The sequence below is a fragment of the Pimephales promelas genome, chromosome 15 (genome assembly GCF_988280905.1).
Source record: "Pimephales promelas chromosome 15, fPimPro1.hap1.1, whole genome shotgun sequence".
Lineage (NCBI taxonomy): Eukaryota > Metazoa > Chordata > Actinopteri > Cypriniformes > Leuciscidae > Pimephales > Pimephales promelas.
In genome coordinates, this window is record NC_142783.1 from 32,065,407 (window position 1) to 32,085,239 (window position 19,833).

The 19,833-nt window shown below is 37.2% G+C and overlaps 1 protein-coding gene across 1 annotated transcript in view; it reads right to left on the reverse strand.

Annotated features, from left to right (window-relative positions):
* The window catches only part of LOC120475343 (uncharacterized), a 28,059-nt gene that overhangs the window by 7,300 nt on the left and 926 nt on the right, over positions 1 to 19,833 (reverse strand). Inside the window, exons 3-7 of the mRNA XM_089119964.1 lie at positions 16,500 to 16,799; positions 13,321 to 13,611; positions 11,471 to 11,575; positions 6,875 to 7,246; positions 183 to 368 (exon numbers count right to left, since the gene is read on the reverse strand). Coding sequence (XP_088976090.1) covers positions 183 to 368; positions 6,875 to 7,246; positions 11,471 to 11,575; positions 13,321 to 13,611; positions 16,500 to 16,799 — 1,254 coding nt within the window. The remainder of the gene's footprint in view (positions 1 to 182; positions 369 to 6,874; positions 7,247 to 11,470; positions 11,576 to 13,320; positions 13,612 to 16,499; positions 16,800 to 19,833) is intronic.

Below are 19,833 nucleotides of genomic sequence, written 5' to 3' on the forward strand. Positions count from 1 at the left end.
GTTTCTTACCAAGTACAGTTAACTTTGTTCCTTCACCAAAATAAGCCTGAGCAGTAGTAGACACAGCATACGTATGCACTAATAAAATGTCTAGGATATGTGCCAGGTCTAATAGACTTATTATCCTCAAACTTCAGTACCTAATAATACTTATCCAACAAATGCAGTCAAAAACGTCTCACCTGTTACTGTAAGTTTAGTTCCACTGCCGAAGTGTGCCGGACTGAACTGATTACACTGATGTCCAGCGGCGGTAAAAAACTCCACTAACGATTTTATACTAACTACATCCAACTGGCACTGGCGATAACATCGTCTAAGGAACGACTTAACATAGAACATGATGAATAAAAAATGGTACCAACACACTAGCCAACAATATTCAGCAAAATCTTGGTCACAAACAAATTCAAGCAGTCATAAGACACAATGAAGACTGATACTTTTTTGTTATCACACTTAGTATTTCTAGAAGATTTAAAGTTATAATTATTGTTTTTCTTACCTAAAACAGTGAGTTTGGTGCCGTTTCCAAAGTATGCTTGCGTGTTTGAGCACAGAGTATCAAGACTGTATCACTAACGTCTACCTTACGAAATCTTACTCCACTTTATTATGCAATTGCCATTGGTAATTATATGTGTCCACGTCATTGTCTTTTATATGTACTTACCTAAAACAGTCAATCTTGTCCCTTGGCCAAAGATAGCCTGGCTGGATCCAAAGCACAGCATGCAGGCTCACTGATAAAATTACTTTGACCTACGTTTACTAAACTCATATGTGGTTCTTTTTGATTGTATTGTGATATATATCTGTTTGCTCACATGACACATTTTATGTTTTCAATTAGGTTAGTTTAGATGATAAACTCATAAAACAGTTGCTCAGTATATTTGTAAAAGTTTCCAATTGAATCTGAAGTAGTACTCACCAAGAACGGTTAATTTAGTGCCGCCACCAAAATAGGCTTGATAATTGGCACAGCATACGAATGTCATGTCAAAAACAGTCTCAAATTGAACACTGTATTTTACTCGAAATTTCGGCATAGTCTTCAATGACAATCATCAGCCACTTAGTTTTGGAATTTAGTATTCCCCACCTAGGCCTATATATTAGCATAGTTAAAAGTGTTTCTTACCAAGAACTGTTAATTTTGTTCCATCTCCAAAGTGAGCTTGATAAGCATTGTCACAGTGAGATATTTATGGCACAAACAATGTTATGAATAATTCAAGCGTTTTTGAATGGGCCTCTACTTATTCCATAGTTAAGTCATAATAAATATATGAAAGGACTATAAAAGTCTATTGAACACTGGTCAGTTAGAGCATTTAAACAATTAAATCAAGCAAACTTACCTAAAACGGTCAGTTTTGTTCCATTTCCAAAGTATGCTTGTGAGCCAGAGGCACAATGTAAACCAGCGCTCCGAAATTTGCATTAGAAATCCTCTTTTTCCATGGCCATATAAAAATCCAATAATTCCATAATAGTTGTCTCCCAGAAGGCTGTTTGATGTAAAAGCATGTAAATGTGAAATATATATATTTCAGGAAAAATATCAAGTCCAACCTCAAGAACACGTACACGTATTTATCGCCAATAAAATGTGATCAAATTCATTACAATGTGGGAATAACTCAAAATCTTATTGCTCCCTCTGTCCTAGAGATCATTAGCCAATATTTGCGGTTGAAATCCAATAGAAATCTGTGCAATGTTTGTATTCTCTGTCTCTGTGTAATTGACTGTACATGGCAGGAGGTTTTTGTACAGCGGCTCTATGGGATTGTATCACCGTGGCCCCCTGTCCCCACGGTGCTAAAACATTAGACAAAAACGAAAAATTCTCTTGCTCTCTTTCCCCCCACACTCCCCCCGTCCCCCATTTTATCTTTATTTTTCATCATTCTCTTGCACATGTTCTTTTTTTATGTCTATCTGTATAAAGTCTATGTTGCTATTTCTGTGATTACTGAGAATTTGGGCAGGTGCAGATTCCTCCTCCTAAAAATGTCTCAATGACAGTTTGCCGACCCCTCCCACATCCTCATGTAACTATCATCAGTGTGGGAACAATGCAACAACTGGATCTGTTCAATGGTTTGAGTCTGAAAGGCACTTCGGTGACACTTTACAATCACATTGGGAGAAGTGCTAACCTGCAACTGATACCTTAAAGAGCTATTGTTACTTGATTCAACTCATAAAATCTATTTTGTTTGCATGTATTAATTTTGGTTGATATTTAACAAACAATTTTTATTTGAGGTAAACCAGTAACTGTAATTTGATGTAATAATTTTGCAGCTACCTTTTTTAATTTTAAAAAAAAAATATTTGGGTGGATGGATGGATGGATGGTTGGGTGGTTGGTGGGTGGGTGGGTGGATGGATGGATTGATGGATGAATGGGTGGATGGATGGATGGATGGATGGATGGATGGATGGATGGGTGGATGGACAGGTGGGTGGGTGGGTGGATGGGTGGATGGGTGGATGGACGGATGGATGGATGGGTGGATGGACAGGTGGGTGGGTGGGTGGTTGGATGATGGATGGATGGATAAGTGGGTGGATGGATAGATGGGTGAATGATGGATGGATGGATGAGTGGGTGGATGGATGAGTGGGTGGGTGGGTGGATGGGTGGGTTGGTGGATGGATGGATGGGTGGGTGGGTGGATGGATTGATGGGTGGGTGGGTGGGTGGGTGGGTGGATGGATGGATGGATGGATGGGTGGGTTGGTGGATGGATGGATGGATGGATGGGTGGATGGGTGGATGGATGAGTGGGTGGATGGATGAGTGGGTGGGTGGATGAGTGGGTGGATGGATGGATGGATGGATGGATGGATGAGTGGGTGGATGGATGGATGGATGGATGAGTGGGTGGATGGATGGATGGATGGATGGATGGATGAGTGGGTGAGTGGATGGATGGTTGGATGGATGGATGGATGGATGGATGGGTGGGTGGATGGATGGGTGGATGGGTGGATGGATGGGTGGATGGGTGGATGAGTGGGTGGATGGGTGGATGGATGAGTGGGTGGGTGGATGAGTGGGTGGATGGATGGATGGATGGATGAGTGGGTGGATGGATGGATGGATGGATGGATGGATGGATGAGTGGGTGGATGGATGGATGGATGGATGGATGGATGAGTGGGTGAGTGGGTGGGTGGGTGGGTGGGTGGCTGGATGGATGGATGGGTGGGTGGGTGGGTTGGTGGATGGATGGATGGATGGATGGGTGGATGGGTGGGTGGATGGATGATGCTTGTTAACTAATTAAATAAAGTTAAAAATGGGACCTTATTATAAAGTGTTATTGAAAGTATATAAAGAATTGTCTTTCATACACATGTTACATATGCTAACTATAATAGAACACACACAAGAACAGATAATCCAATACCAGTAGTTTATTTAAGGGCAATCCACAATCGTAGTCAGTCAGGCAAGGGTCAAAATCAAACAAAGCAGTCCAAAACAAGAAACAAAAACCGATTTGAAACAGACCTCAGAAGAATAGCGTGACATACAACAACAACTCCATACACATACTGACACAGACAGGCAATATATACACAGATCTAACAAGACTAACAATGAACAGCTGGGAACAATGATTACGAGGAAAGCTGAGTGCAATGAACTGATGAGTGACAGTGACAGACAGAATACTGGGAAATGAAGTCAAATGTGAAGGACCCCTTAAGAACGAGGACCTCTAGTGCCAAACAAGGGAAACACAACCAGACACTGTCCCTGCGTCCCAATTCGCAAACTATCCGTCCTAAATAGTATTCGAAAATAGAATTGTGACACCCGGGCCTTAAATACATGGGGAAACGAGAAACAGCTGGGAAGACTAACAAGGTAACAGGTGAGACAGATGAACTAATAATGATAATGACAAGTGATCTGACGACAGACAAGTCCAATGAAAACAAATTAAACGTAACACCACTGTGACATTACTTCCCCCTCCTGGCCAAAGAGTATAGAAGAACAAGAGAGAAACGCTGATGCTTTTTTGGTAGCGCGGCCACCATTTTGGAGTGAAAATTCCAACTAGAGAGACTGGACAACAGCACAGATAACAGATTTTGATGACTCCAGCGGGCCGACTGACGGGGGCAGAGCAGGTGGGAGAGGAGACCAGGGTGGAGCCGACAAGCAGGTAACGCCGAAGATCCAACGGGACATGGCGGGGCCGCCAGCTCAGGCGTCTACTGCACTTATATTATATTATGCACTAGGACCATTTAAATGTTATTACTATTGTTTAAATCCATGTAAGACAAATTAAACTGTAGTAAACATCTGTTACAAAAAAATCTATGTGCAAGAAATTTTTAGCACTTCAGCTAAATAATACGTGCCCTGCAAAGACAACGAAAGGCATATGATAACAATGACCACAGTGTAATCAAATATTTCTGTTAATAACTCTTTAATAAATGCTCGTTCATAATATTATTTTCTTTATAGCGCAGTTTTAAAAGACCTCAATATTTCTACAACATCCTGTAAAGAATTACAAAAATTGTGTTTTATTGACTTTTTCTCTCAGTGGCAGAATTCTTATTGCTTAACATATAATATGATAAAATAATGATTTTTCCAATCTGACAATATAAGAAACATACTAAACAAACCAGAAGCAAAGCAAGAGCAACCTTTAAACATCTTTATTGCTGATGATTACCTAATCAGAGATTACAGTGATGAATGTGGAAAGAAACACATCATGATGTCATGTCATCTGCTACTGTAAAATACAGTATAACAACAGCCCTAAAGTTCCTCATATCATCCTGCAGAGGTCAGCATATGATCTTTAATCCAGACGAAGATTCATTCATATTAAACTTTACTGCTCTTCTGAAAGTTGTCTGTATATTAATGTCAGAAGACAGCACAGAGAGCACACGGCTATATGGATTAAAAGACAAGCAATAATACATGCATCTGTTTTGTATGGGTTATGAACACATGTGCAGATCCAGAGATAAGATTACAAATTATTTATCTGATTTCCAAAGCAATGCTCCAGTCCAGGCTTTGATTAGATCTCCATAAGCAGGGTGAACCTTCCTTCCGATCCATTCAAACTAAAATTAAGACATTTATTACACTATTTGACGGCCCTAAAATAATGAAAAGGGTAATTTAAGACAAGGACAGGGGGGCCCTGATATTGACGGAATTTAAATCCGTCGTACTCCCATAACGACGGAACTTGCAGAGGCTACCATATTAGTAAATATATTGTCTCACATTTTTAAATGTATGAAAATTGCTTTTGTTATATGCAATATATATAATTATGTATGTTTTCAAATACTGTTAAACCATTTATGATGAGATTGCCATAGCCAATGAATGGAACGACTTTATGTAGGCGTCAAGAATTTGTAACCTTGTCCAATTTCGATGTTTTCACAGCTCCCTGAAAACTATCAACAAAATTGAAAACATCTACTATTCTTACTTTTGTCAGATATAAATGACTGAGAGAAAACAAGCTGTTCACAGTCCATTTTGAGAATGAATGTCGATCGTAGCTGCTGGTCGTATTGTTGTCGTCTGTGTCCGACGTGATTTAACTTCTCCCCAGTTGTTCCATGAAAACACGGAAAGCTGTGAAGTGATAAATTAGGTTGTTTATTCTTTGGGTTGACATAAACCACATAAAAAGGTAAGCAACAGGACGGACCGCTTTTTTAGTCCACCGACTGCAACTGTGCTAGCGTTAAACGCTTTCAGTTTCACCGTAAAAAAGTTTACCCTACTTCCGGTCTCGGTCACCATGTTATCTATGGGCGTATGGCCTGACGCACAACAAGCGAGAAAGCTTGACACGGAGCTACTAATAAATCACGAACCTCCGAGGAATTACCAGTTTTAAACGACAAAGAAAACAACAATAGAAGAGGACAGCGCTCTTAATAAAACGAGGATCAATTAGCTTGGATTTTCGGAGATGCGAGAACTGAAGACGCGGAGGCGGGAGTTTGTGATGTTTTGATTACTCAACAGGTGAGTAACGTTGAGGTATTTTATTGAACTGATAAATTGCCATATGTAGCTCTCGAAAAGAGGTAATTGTAAAGAATTATCTATTGTATATAGGGTCAATAATCAATATTCATTATGGTTGTAGCGCTGTGCTGGAGTTTATTTGCAAAAGGTAAGTTAAAAACTGCGTTTATTAATGGGTGTAGCAATAGTAACTTCAGCTGGAGATCCTTTCCATCTAAACTGATTATATCTCTTGTTTGTGAATGTTTTATTTTATGTTTGTAAATATAAATTATTTATTTATTTATTTTTGTTATGAGAGAGCACCATATTCATCCGTTCAAAGAGCCGAAGCACAAATAAGTAATTCCGCAAAATGAATGCAGTTTTGTTTTTTAACCGCTAGAGGGCCAAGGGTTACGTCGTGTACATATTTGTTAATAACTGTGTGGACATTTGACATATTAGGCACTAAGCAGTGCAACAGACATTTATCATTCAGTTTAGAGCTTTCTAATTGAACTTAAATTCATAATTAATTTTTTATATTAACACATATTGCATATAAGTATGGTCATTTATATTAGCTATATTTATTTATGGGTATTATTCCTCAAACTCCTCTATTGAAGTGACGTATAGGTATTTTTTGATTTATAATGTGCATGAATACATTTAGGGTAGACGTTCAATTTTACAACTACTTTTCAGGATTTACATAAACATTCAGTTTAAGCAATATATTCATAATTTCATAAATGTATATATATGATTAGTCCCCTTTGCCATGATTAGGGAGCCACCTTTATTATCACGTATTTCCCCTCTGTTCACTGTGGCTCAGATTGGGGTTACTGTACAGCTGCTTGGTTAACTTAAGGTACTGTGTAATGCTGGAGGCACAGAAATAAATGCCTGAGTCCTCGTCTACTAGATCCTTGATCTCCAGCGTAGATTCTTTAATCTCGGGACGTTTCATTGTGTATTTGGTGTCAGTGAATGGGGCAACTATTTCTACAGTATCTTTTCCCAGAGAAATTGCAACAAGGGACAGTTCTCCTTGACTTCTCTGTCTGTACCAGTACATATAATAATAGCTGCCATCATCATGGTTACATTTGAGAATAACCGGTTGATCCCGCTGGGTAATCACTTGAGTTTTACTGACTTGATCATTCTGAGTGATGGTTATTGCTGCTAATGACTCTGTTGAGTAGAAAACAATTGATTATGTCAACTTGCAACAACAATATGATTTCTACATAAATGTTTGACTACAGGATAAACTTACTAATGAGTAGCAGGAAAATAAACCCCAAACACAGCAGTCCCATGACACAGAAGAGGAGATTCAACCCCTTGTTGCCTCTCACCCCTTCTAGATAGAGTTGACTGCACTTAGTGAGTGAACAAAGCAAACAGGAAATGACATATGAAAGCCTTGCGTATGTGGTATACACACAAGTGCAATTGTAGACCTAATCTAACCTTTTTCATCATTACTAGCAAACCACCCAGATTACCCTAGCAACCGCATACCAACCCCATAGCAAACACCCAGATAAACCTAGCAAGTAGCAACCACCCAGAACACCCTAGCAACCGCCTAGCAACCACCCAGAACACCTTAGCAACCGCCTAGCAACATGAATAAGCAGTATCTCAGCATCAGAATATCGTAATCGTATATGGTTGTTGGCACGTATGCCAGGTGGTGAGTTTTGCCACTGCAAGCACCACTTCACATTTTCTTCTGGAAATGTACATTCTAGTTACTATTCTTATAGCCTACTATTATTATAAATATCCCTTTTTTCTAACCTATATGAAGTCTGATTTAGTCCTATAGTCCTATTAAACTATTCCTATAGTTTTTGACTTTATTTGATTACAACTTACAAACAAAAACACCAATTATAAAAGATTAATATTATTAATATTAAAGATTATTATAAGAGTAGATTTACCACTTTGCAAAATGGTAAAGCAATGGTTTCATGTCACCATCAACCTTTGAAAGTAAGTACATATTCACTAGGGGTGTAACAATATATTGTGCCACAATATATTGTAATACAAAAATGCAACAATACGTTTTGTGGATAGTGACAACAATATGCATTGTGGTTAGTTCCCCAAAAATAAAAAATTATTGTGTGAGAAAAAATTCTCACAAAAGTTTTAATGTCAGTACTATATATAATGTTGATTATAATGTATAATAATGCAATGGGGGGATATTTATGGGTCCTGATAATGCAAAATGACTTATGTACTGTAACTTGACCAGTAAAAAGTGTCCAACATTATTATAAATATATTAAATGTATCTAGTGCAAGAATATTCGTCTAAAATAATTCTGTATTTTCTGCTTCAGAATCATGAATATTTTTATTTTGGTGTCACCATTGTCCTTGGGTTACAAGCACCAAGTCCAAGCCTATTCATTTACACCCACAATGTAATGTCAAAGTTAGCATTTTAATCAACAGTACTTTTTTGTTAGCCTTTTATCATATGTCTTGGAGTATCGTATCGTGAAAAGTATCGAATTGTGACATGAGGGTATTATTTCACCCTTAATATATCATTATTCTAGCTGATATAGATGAATGTCTACATTTTTCATCCCCCTGATGTCAACACAGTGTTGTTGGAGTTGTGGTTGTTGTTTAGCAGTGCAGCTGTAGTATGATACTGTGTGCTTGTGGCACAATAATAAAGAGCCGAGTCTTCAGTCTCTAGTTTCAGAATCTGCAGTGAGGAATTCTTTATTTCAGGACGGGTTGCTTTATACTTAGAAGAATCAAATGAAGCTTCATTCTCCGCCATATTTTGGCCAGCAGAAAATATCATTAAAGTCAAACCCACGTCCAGCTTTGTTTGCTTGTACCAGAACAATCTATAGTGATCGGAATTATCATGTTCACATGTTAATGTCACAGAATTGGTGGCGAAGATGTCTGGCTGTTGACGGATCTCTCCATTGGATTTATCTGGAAAACAGGATTGTAGATAAAGATACATGTTACAAGATACATCCATGTTGTCGGTAACCCTTGTGAAAAAGAGGTGTACTTAATTGTACTGAATGTGCTCTTGTAGTGTACTTCAAATATTAAAAAGTTTATATTTTAAAAAATAGTTACTTTTAGATAATATACACTGAAAATAAATTGGTGTAGTATTTATTTTGAAACAATTTTCATTCAGACATTGCGAGTAAATTCTACAACCACAAGTAACTTTTGAATTAAACGTGAAATTTTAAAGTGGTTAAACATACAAATGTTACAAATATTTAAATACATTCGAAGTTTCAAAAGAAATGACATTGATAATTAAGTTCACCAATGGCAGTCACTCACTGTAATAATATTTCAAAAACAGTAAAAGCAATTGTGAAATGTACTTGCATCGAAATTGAGAATGTAAAGAAGCACTCTAAAGTTCTATTAATTGCATTTAATATAAATTTAAACAATAAAACATTTTAATTTGATTGCAAATAACATGCATTCAATTGTCTGAAACTTTAAATTCACTTCACAAAAATACATAAAATATATTACTTCCAGAAATGCTCTTTAATTCTAAGGTGCACTTTTTCACAAGGAAATTTTTAAAAAGTATAAAAGGTTGAAAATAAAATTCTAAATCCAATAGGCTTACAGACAGTCAGCAGTAACGTGAATATGAGCCAGCTGAGCTCCATTCTGTCCCATGAGTGAATGAGGTGTTCAGTGATGCTGTGAATGACTTCCTGGACTGTTATGGGTCTGTGGTATGGCATATGACAACTTCCTGTGAAAATAAAAGCACATGTGCCAACACATCTCTTCAGCGCTCATGAGCTACACACCAAGCTACTCATAATTTCTAGTATAAAATATACTACACATATTTAAAGTATAATACCCTAACATTTTTTGGATAAGTTTCTAAATCCGTGACTATGGCTAATAATAAATGTAGCTATTAAGAGGTAAAACCAATAAAGACTTGAACAGAGGAGATTTATTTATACAAAATTTTAAGAAATCCTGAGTTGAAAATATGATGAAAAGCAGCATTGTCACCCTGACTAGTCAATTTTATCCTTTAAAACTCACCTGTGATCACCAAACTGACATATTTAAACGTTTGTTCTGTGAAAAAAAAAATCTAGCCTTAAAATAGCTTGAATGGTACAACATCTTTGGTGGAAAATTAGTCCCCGCCTTACAACTAATCCACTGTCAACTGCTGTAAACGTTGCACGATGGCAAGTGGGAATACTGGTTTAATTCAGACATATATGTTTGAACCAGAAACTGATCCAGAAGAAGTGGAAAAGTGAATTATACAGGCTTGTATACAAGTCGATCATGTATCAGAATGGTAATGCATTTTATGTAGAGCCAGACCGATTTATCGGCAGGCCGATATTAGGGATTTTACAAACTATCGGTATCGGCACTTATAATGGCCAATAAATGAATAAAAAAAAAAAAAAAAAAAAATGGACGAAACACGCTTCAACCATGTCATGAGTGTTGGAGTTGTATAGTTTGTCCACCAGAGGGCACTCTACACCGTCCCTGTTGGCAACACTCGTTGAGTTGGTCACGAGACATACATTGCTTGAATAACAATTATAAAAACTGATGGGGATGTTAGGGAAATCTGTTAATGTTTTGTTGCACGTTTCTGAAATAAAAAAAAATAAAATAAAAATATCGGCCGATATATCGGAATATCGGATTTTAAAACCAACAAATATTTGTATCGGTATCGGCCTTCAAAATCCTTTAACGGTCGGGCTCTAATTTTATGTATACACATAACGGTAATTAATATGCTTAGCCTTTTGCTTGACTATGTTTTCAAACAGCTAATAATGTGTTGCTAATGTAACATTCCCGTTCGTCGTCTCTGATTCAGACAGCTGCTTTCTAACAATCAGCATCCATACTCGAAACGTCTAGGGAAAAGCATATAGTTCATCATAACATTGGAATATATATCATGTACATAATTCACATGCTATATTGCTAAATGTACCCGATTGTTTTTCACATCAACAGAAAAATATACCGGGATGACCTGGCTTTCCCAACACCGCAGCCAATGGATTACAGAATTTTCCATGTCTTATTATAACCATAGCGGCTTTCAACCAGGATATTCTTAGAGCAAAGTTTCTCTTAGACCAGGTGTCAATCATATCAAGCTTCTTGTTAGAGTGTGCTCAGTTCTGGCTTCACTGTGTCTCGCAGCGCAGTAATATGTGCCACTGTCATGTGCACCGACGTTCGAAACAATCAGACTGAACAAGTTGTCCTTTAGAATGGCTTCAAAGTTCTGTGTTGCTTTTTCATACTCTTTTATAAGATATTCTACAGGTTGTCCATAGTGGACTTGCCTGTACCAAAGCATAGTGTAACTACCCATGCTCACTCCTGCTGCCATGCTGCAGTCTATAGTCACTTCAGCTCCTGGTAGCGCTGATATGAAACGTGTCGACTGAAGCACGGTGTGAGCCCATGTCTGACCTGCAGAAATATACAAATGTTACATAACCAAATAACACTGAACCGGCACGTATTGCATAATTGTAATGAGTAATAATGCATAGTTGTCTAGCATGTGCTCAGCAAGTTTGTCTTGAATAAGTTAAAGAGTTGTCTAAACTGTGTAAATATCCATATTGCAGATATGACTCTCACTTTGACAGATAATAATGAGCCATTTCAGAAGAAGTATTGGGATGCGGCTGTTCCTCATCTCTCAGTGGATTGAGCCTAGATCAAGTGGAAATGTACTGTAAGTTGCAAAAAGTAGCAAACTCCAAGAGGAGGGGCTGTGATTTGTAGATTGTGATTCATGGACATTGTTCAAGAGAGACCTAGCCTAAATGAAAAGCACAAGTCGGGGAAAATCGGGGCACAATGTAATATTTTTTTTGATTTTCTTAGTTTGTGTAAATGCATGTGGTGTTCAGAGTTTGGCATGGGATCCCATAATTTTGCCTTTCTCATTTTGTTATATTTACTTAAACGGAAAATGAATGTTCAATTTCTGTTTCTGTGTGCAGCATTTATTGCATTGTACATTTCATCTTGCATAAAAAGTCATGTTGTGAGAACATTGCAGAATAATTGCATACTACCATACAAATCACCCAGCTGAGTTTCCAATCTAATGCTTAAGACAAATGTGTGTACCATATCGGAGTTTCTTCATTGAATACTCAGATTAAGTTAAGATGACATTTTATAAGTTACAATTAAATATATAATCTGATTAATCAAAGTACATATATCAACTTTTCAGAATTGTATTGAAGACATTGAGTGATCACACTGTAAAAAAATGTTGTGATCACATTTTTTCTTTGTCAAATCAACTTAAATAATTTATTTAGTTCAGATAACTTATTATTTTGAGTTTCTGATGATTAAATTAATCTCCTTCATTGTATTAACTCACTTTTTCCAGTTCAATCAACTTAAAGTTTTAAGGCAACCAGGTTACTTACTTTTTTAAGTTAAACTAACAATATTTTTTTTTACAGTGTATGGCTGAAAAAAAGTGTGTAAACAGTTAACTGGATTCATTTCAGGAGATCAGACTGTATTAGGGCATGCCTCATATAAGCCAAAAAAATGCACAAGACTTTGTTCAGAAGAAAAAGGTGTACTGCAACAAAGGTGCACCAACATTAAAACATCTTCCCAACTTTGACACATGCAAGAAGCATTTAGTGCTGCTTTACTGCCTCTGGGCCTGAACACTGAAAAAAAAGAAGAAAATATGTGTTTTCTTGACTTGCCAATTGAGATGCTGAAATGCAATTGAAATATTGATAAGCTAAAACAGTTTGATGGTCTGAAATTGGTGAATTACACATTCACAGTAATATGCTGCAATGCATCCTCCACGATCTATAGCACTCAGATAGGTCAAAAACTGTGCATTCAAATTTTCATGGTATCTTCAATATACATCACACACTAAAATAACACAGAAGGCATGAGCATGTGCAAATAAACAGCACTAACTGCAGTGCAGACACAATTCATTTTCCATTGCTTTTTGTTTACTTCTCATCTGAAAGGAATTGGCAGTTAGTCATGGTTTGTGTAACACACCTGATAGTGGTTCACCACTTGTGTCATAATAATCATATCTCAATATTTTACAGTAACATAAAAATGAAGAAAAAAAAAATACATATCTCAGAATAGAGGTTGAGGGTTTTTCTGTTAGTAATAATTGATTTTGCAGCACTGTGTACTAGCAGCACAATAATAAAGAGCCGAGTCTGACGGCGTGAGGTCTGTGATGGTTAGAGATCCTGTCACTGTGTTCTCTCTAGTTTGTGTAAATCGCTCTGTGAATCCAGGCTCAGAGTTTGGTGAAGATCCTGAGTAACCGAAGCCGATGAGATCTAGAGACGTGCTCTGTTGTCGATACCATAACATGACAACTAAGTTATTGTCATCATGCTTGCAGTTGATCTCTGCCTTGCCATTTTGATTGGCAAACAAACGTGGAGACTGTTCAAACTGTACACAATCTGCAGTCCCTGTGGAGAAAATCTTAGTAAAGTTAGAAAACATTCTGGAAAAAATTCAACATTGTGTATTTGTATTACTTTAAAAGCATACTTAAAAATATGATGAGAAAAAAGCCCAGCCTAAAAGCAGGGCCACACATCTCTGAAGTACAGCGTTGTAGAGAATGAAAGTGTTATAAAGAGACTTAGAGACAACAGAGAGCGAGGAAAGATTGTAATATCCTGCATTGCAACTGTTTTAAACCCGTGTTACGTCTCCCCCTGTTGGCTCACAGTTCTTTGTTCAAATACTCATGTATTCCAATCATTTTCATGTGTTTCTTAGCATTATTTAAATTATATTTTTCTGTTGAAGTCTATATTATCTATAATTATGGCATAATATACTGTGTGTCTTATAACCCCAACCCTCAATAAAGGAATAAAACTAATTGTGAATGATCACCAATGGCATCATTAAAATGTAGTGCATGAATTAAGAGTCACTTTTGTAAATGTTGATAGCAGAATGACTTTGGCTATAATCTGTAACTATATGGTTTTAAAGCAGTGTATTTCAACCAGGGGACCTCAGTAAGTTTCCAAGGGCCCCCCAGGATGACATCAAATTTAAACTTAATTGAAATGTCAAGAAGTAAATTTAAAACTACTGGAATCACAAAATGAATCGCTTCCAGTTTCTGTTCATCAAAAGTTATTTTAAAATTACAAATATTTTAGTCTGTATGAGGGCAGGGCTTCAAATATTGTGATGGACAATAAGGGCTGTCTTTAAATCAAAATATTGATAACCACTAGTTTTAAGTAATAATGTACATCCAGCTGGTGGTTTTCTGAAAATAACCCCCAACAGGATGATGAGGATGATGTACATTATCCCGCTTTTTACACGGGTACTTGCCATATTTGTAAATAATTAGACATGAAATCTTGATCTGAGTTGAAATATTTTATTAGGTCTTTAAATGCAAAGCTGCCGCGGAGTGAGCAGTTGCAGCAGGAAATTCAAACTAAACGCACATTTAAGAGATACGGTATACACTCATTCATCTTACTTATTACACAGCATTTCATTATGGGGATTTGATATATTGATTTCAGATTAAACTGTTTTAACCATAGATATCTATATAAAGTCTAGATGTCTCACGACGGAGTATTTATCGTCATCACCGGCGGCCATCTTGTCACAGACAGGCTTTCTGACGGGCTCTGTGGTATCTGATGTAAGAAATACACTTATCTCGTTGAAATCTTGACGGATTTACAAACGGTTTGGTTTCTTACAAACGTTATTAACGTGGCTGTAATTCTGGATGATTATTTATTTATGCACTTATTATTCATAAGTATGCAGTATCATAACTACATCTCTGCCGTTTATAACAAACCAGACCGTTTGAAAATCGGTAGAAAATTGAGCAAGTTACGGTGATTTAAAAAGTACATGCACCATTAAAACAATGTTACGAGTGAGCGAGCTGCCTGTGACAAGATGGCCGCCAGGTGCTGACGTCGACCTCCATTGGCCAGCAGTGGGGACGAGATATCTAGCCTTTATATAGATATCTATGGTGTTAAAATCGTACCTTTGTATCTCATAATCCAACAGTGTACAAAACAATAGTCACAAAATGGCAGCAGCTGCGTTTGAATGAAACAAGAGAGAGAGCGAGTCCACTGCATGCATATCTTTCATGTTTCTTATATCACACGGCGGACTCGCTCTTGCTTGTGGTGAAAAAATGTGTAATAAGTGTGGTATGATTTTACTTTGAAATTGTTCAGTTGTCTTTGTTAAAAGTTGCTTTCTAGCAACTGTTTTCTTCACAGAAGCTTTGCGTTTAGTGAGCTATCTGAATATTTAAAAAAATATCTATATGTAGATGTTTTGTTTCCAATTATTTAATTATTTCATGTGGGGAAATAGCCATCTAATCAGTGGGATAATCAACATCCTTATCCAGTTAATAATAAAAGATCCCTGATCATCCTGAAGGGGTTTATTCTGCGATAATATCTGGCTGGATGTGCATTATCGCTTACTTGCTTAACACATGTTTTGGTTTCCTGTGTGCTTGAGTTTTAGTTGAGCAGTAGTTTTAGTCTGTGGCACTGTGCATACTGACAGCACAGTAATAAACAGCAGAGTCTGATAGACTGAGTTCAGAGATTTCCAGAGCTCCGTTCAGTGTATCTGTTCGTTTCAATGTAAACCGCTCTTTAAATCCATCCTCATTGGTGGGCTCACTCACACCATAGCTGTAACCGATTAGATCCATTGCTGTATTCTTCTGTTGATACCATAGCATAACTAGCATGGTATTGTCATCATGACTACAGACCATTTCTTTTTTGTCATTTTTGTTGGCAAATAAGGACTTCACCTTCTGTTCAACTTCCACACATCTCACCCTCCCTATTTAAAAAAAAAGTCAGGCTTTAAAAAAAAAAAATTCACTTCAAATTTACCAAATTCAACCTTAAACATCTATGAAGTATTGATAAAAAATATTGATTTCTATCTTAAATGAATTCTTACCCATGTAAAAGAAGAAAAACATGCACAGTCCATATGCAGCTCTTAACATCCTTCTAAACTAGTGTTCCTAAACTCTATTTGCAAAAATAATGTGACAAGAGCGTATGAGTCTTTAGTGGGAAACCTCTATATTGAAATACACAGGAACATCTCCCCCTACTGACTGTATTACATCATTGAGAAGGTGTTACTGGTGGAAGGGAGGAGTATGTCATCAATACAAGTGTATATGAGAGTTTTCAGGCACTACTGACTTGTCTGTAAAGATATGGTTCATTTATTTGTGGTTGAGGCAGGTGTGATTCCCGTTGCCGCCCAAAGAGTTTTATGTCATCGTTTATTGTCTTTTATTCACTGTGTAAACTCGCAGCACACAGATACACCGCATCAATCCCCTCCTTAACATCCACAGTCAGGGTCCATTTCTTTTTCTCTGTACCCGACACTTTAAAGCCAGTTTCAAAGTCCTTCTCAATAGAGGGAGAGTTGAAATGGTTGCTTCCAACAAGCACTGGCCCTTCACCTTTTATATGCCTGTACCAGTATTTGTAGTCATAGTCTGTGTCATTCTGGTAACAGTGCATTTGAACTGAAGGTCCTGGAAGGCTGGATATGTCCTCCGGCCATTGAGTGATCAAAACACTGTCACTGAAATCTGCTGGAAATACAAAGATTTATTATCAAAATCAAGATATGTTGTTCATTAAAAATCTACATTTGGTTAAAACCAAGAGAAAAGACAAACCTTTAAGACAAAGCAAAGTGAATAGGAGAAGAAAAGACTCCATTTAGAGATGGTTTTCATGAATTATTCTCTGATGTTCAGTTAAGTTTGTGGATCTTTATTTAAGACACACCCCTTTGTTGCTTAGTCATTGGTGGAAAAATGATGACACTATTCTTCCTTTCCAGAAGCTCTTGCCCTCATAGACAGCAACTCGATCAAAATAGTGCTTGATCCACACCGGACGCCTGTGTAGTTTTACATTACACTGTTAGACCTTACCAGGTTTTTTACAGTAAAATACTGGCAACAATGTTGCCAGTAATTTACTGTAAAAATGCACTAAAACTCAAGTTAACTAAAAAATACAACTTATTAGTTTTAGTGCATTTTTACAACACCGTTGCCAGTAATTTACTGCAAAAATGCACTAAAACTCAAGTTAACTAAAAAATACAACTTATTAGTTTTAGTGCATTTTTACAGTAAATTACTGGCAACAGTGTTGCCAGTATTTTACTGTAAAAACCTGGTAAGGTCTAACAGTGTAGCATGTTGCAAAGATGATACTGTAAAGATAATATTGTAAAAGAGTGAGTCATTGAATCATTTGTACAAGAGTTGAGTTGTACAAGATTTTAATTTATTCATGAATTTTAAAAAGTCACTGGCTAAATTGAAAATAGTATTAGCATAGTGTACTACTCATATTTATATCGCAGTCACAAAATGTGGTCTTTCTCCAGAAAATCAACATGATTGCGATTACCTGCGGCGCAAGATCGCTAGTGGACCCTTGTTTGTGTAATAGATTTTGTGTGTGTGTTGTAAACTGTAAGTTTAGTGGTTTGGTTTTTAGTCAGGCAAGTGATAAAGACTTCAGCACTGTGCATACTGACAGCACAGTAATAAACAGCAGAGTCTGATAGACTGAGTTCAGAGATTTCCAGAGCTCCGTTCAGTATATCTGTTCGTTTCAATGTAAACCGCTCTTTAAATCCATCCTCATAGGTTGGGTCACCTGTAGCACCATAGTTTAACGCTATAAAGACCATGGTTGTCTCCTTTTGCTGATACCATAACATATATGGCTTGCTATTGTCATCATGACTACACTTTATCTCTGCTAAACCGTTCTTGTTGGCTAATATTGGTGTCAGGTTCTGCTGAAAGTTCACACACCTCGCCTTCTCTGTGGAGGAAAAAGACTTACATTTAGAGATATTCTACTAAAAAGCAAATGACAATAACAAACATGATAAAGAATAATAATTATGGATCTTTTTTTAACAAAGAACACCTTACCAATAAACAATAGGAAAAATATGCACAGTCCATATGCAGCTTCAGACATCTTTCTAAAACAGGGGTTAGAAAAACCCTGGTGATAAACACAGCAAATATTAAGTGACGTGAAACTAAACGAGAGGAAAAACTCTACAGTAAATAAAGTCACATCTCCCTCTACTGACTGTATCACATCAACGATGTAAAAGTGTTTTTGGGGGAGGAGTATAATGCCATGATTACAGATGTGTATATGCAAGTTCTCAGGTTCTACTGACTTGTCAAGTCACCTTTTATAGCACTTTTAACAATATGGACTGTTTCAAAGCAGCTTTTCAGTGATAATAGGAAATGAAAGTAACAGAGATTGTGTTGGCTTTACAGCATCTCTAGAATAAAGTTACTGTATTGCTAAAGTTAGTTTTGATAAAAGGGATACTCCACTGGTTTCTCATATTAAACTATGTTATTCCCTTATCTAAGACGAGTTGATGCATACCTCTCTCGTCTTAGTCCGTGCACTCAATCGCTCTGTCTTGCCGCAAAACTTTGTTAGCACTTAGCTTAGCCCAGTTCATTAAATTTGGGCCAAAAAGAGAAGCGACCGAACACTAGGGTTGGGTATCGTTTGAATTTGAACGATTCTGATTCCGATTCCTTGTTTCAATTCCGGTTCCTAACGATTCTCGATTCCGATTCTTTTAAGAGGCAGGGTCAAAAAAGTTTAGCTAACCTTGCTAACCAACGGTCTTTCTGAAGGAAATAATCCTTTCTGAGGGAAATACTCCTTCTGTAAAAATACTCGTTTTGTCACAAATTTTGCATTTTGCAGAGATTTCGTTATTTTTAGAAAAGTGAAGCCACACTTTGGATCGCCGACGTAAGGTACTCATGTTCGACTCGCGTGGTTATGCCAACACTTCCGGTAGACGCTTCTTCGTTGGTGTTGTTCAGCGGTTTCTTCTTCCGCTCGGCGGACTGTGAATATCGAAACTAGGAATCGAAATTTTAACTTTTGAACGATTCCGGGAAAAACGAAAAGTTAGTCTCGGTTCCAATCGATACTCGATTCTCGATACCCAACCCTACCGAACACCTCCTCGTTTTCCCTATTTAAATAAATTTACTCGAGTAGTGTAACTCAACCTAGGCTGGTGACACAAAATAAGACATTGCGCTTTTCTAAGCGTTTAAAATTGATAACAATATTGTATGGGGGAATTATACCATAGCAAGGGCTTGGGTGAACTTCGACTCGGCGCAGTAATATCATCACTCGTAAAAATTACTCGTGTGTATTTCCTGTAAGTTTAGTGGTTTGGTTTTTTGTCAGGCAGGTGATAAAGACTTCAGCACTGTGCATACTGACAGCACAGTAATAAACAGCAGAGTCTGATAGACTGAGTTCAGAGATTTCCAGAACGCCGTTCAGTGTATCTGTTCTTTTCAATGTAAACCGCTTTTTAAATCCATCCTCATAGGTTGGGTCACTTGTAGCACCATAGCTTAACACTATTAAGGCCATGGCTGTCTCCTTTTGCTGATACCATAACATATTTGGCTTGCCGTTGTCATCATAAATACACTTTATATCTGCTAAACTGGTCTTGTTGGCTAATATTGGTGTCAGGTTCTGCTGAATGTTCACACACCTCGCCTTCTCTGTGAAAAAAAAAAA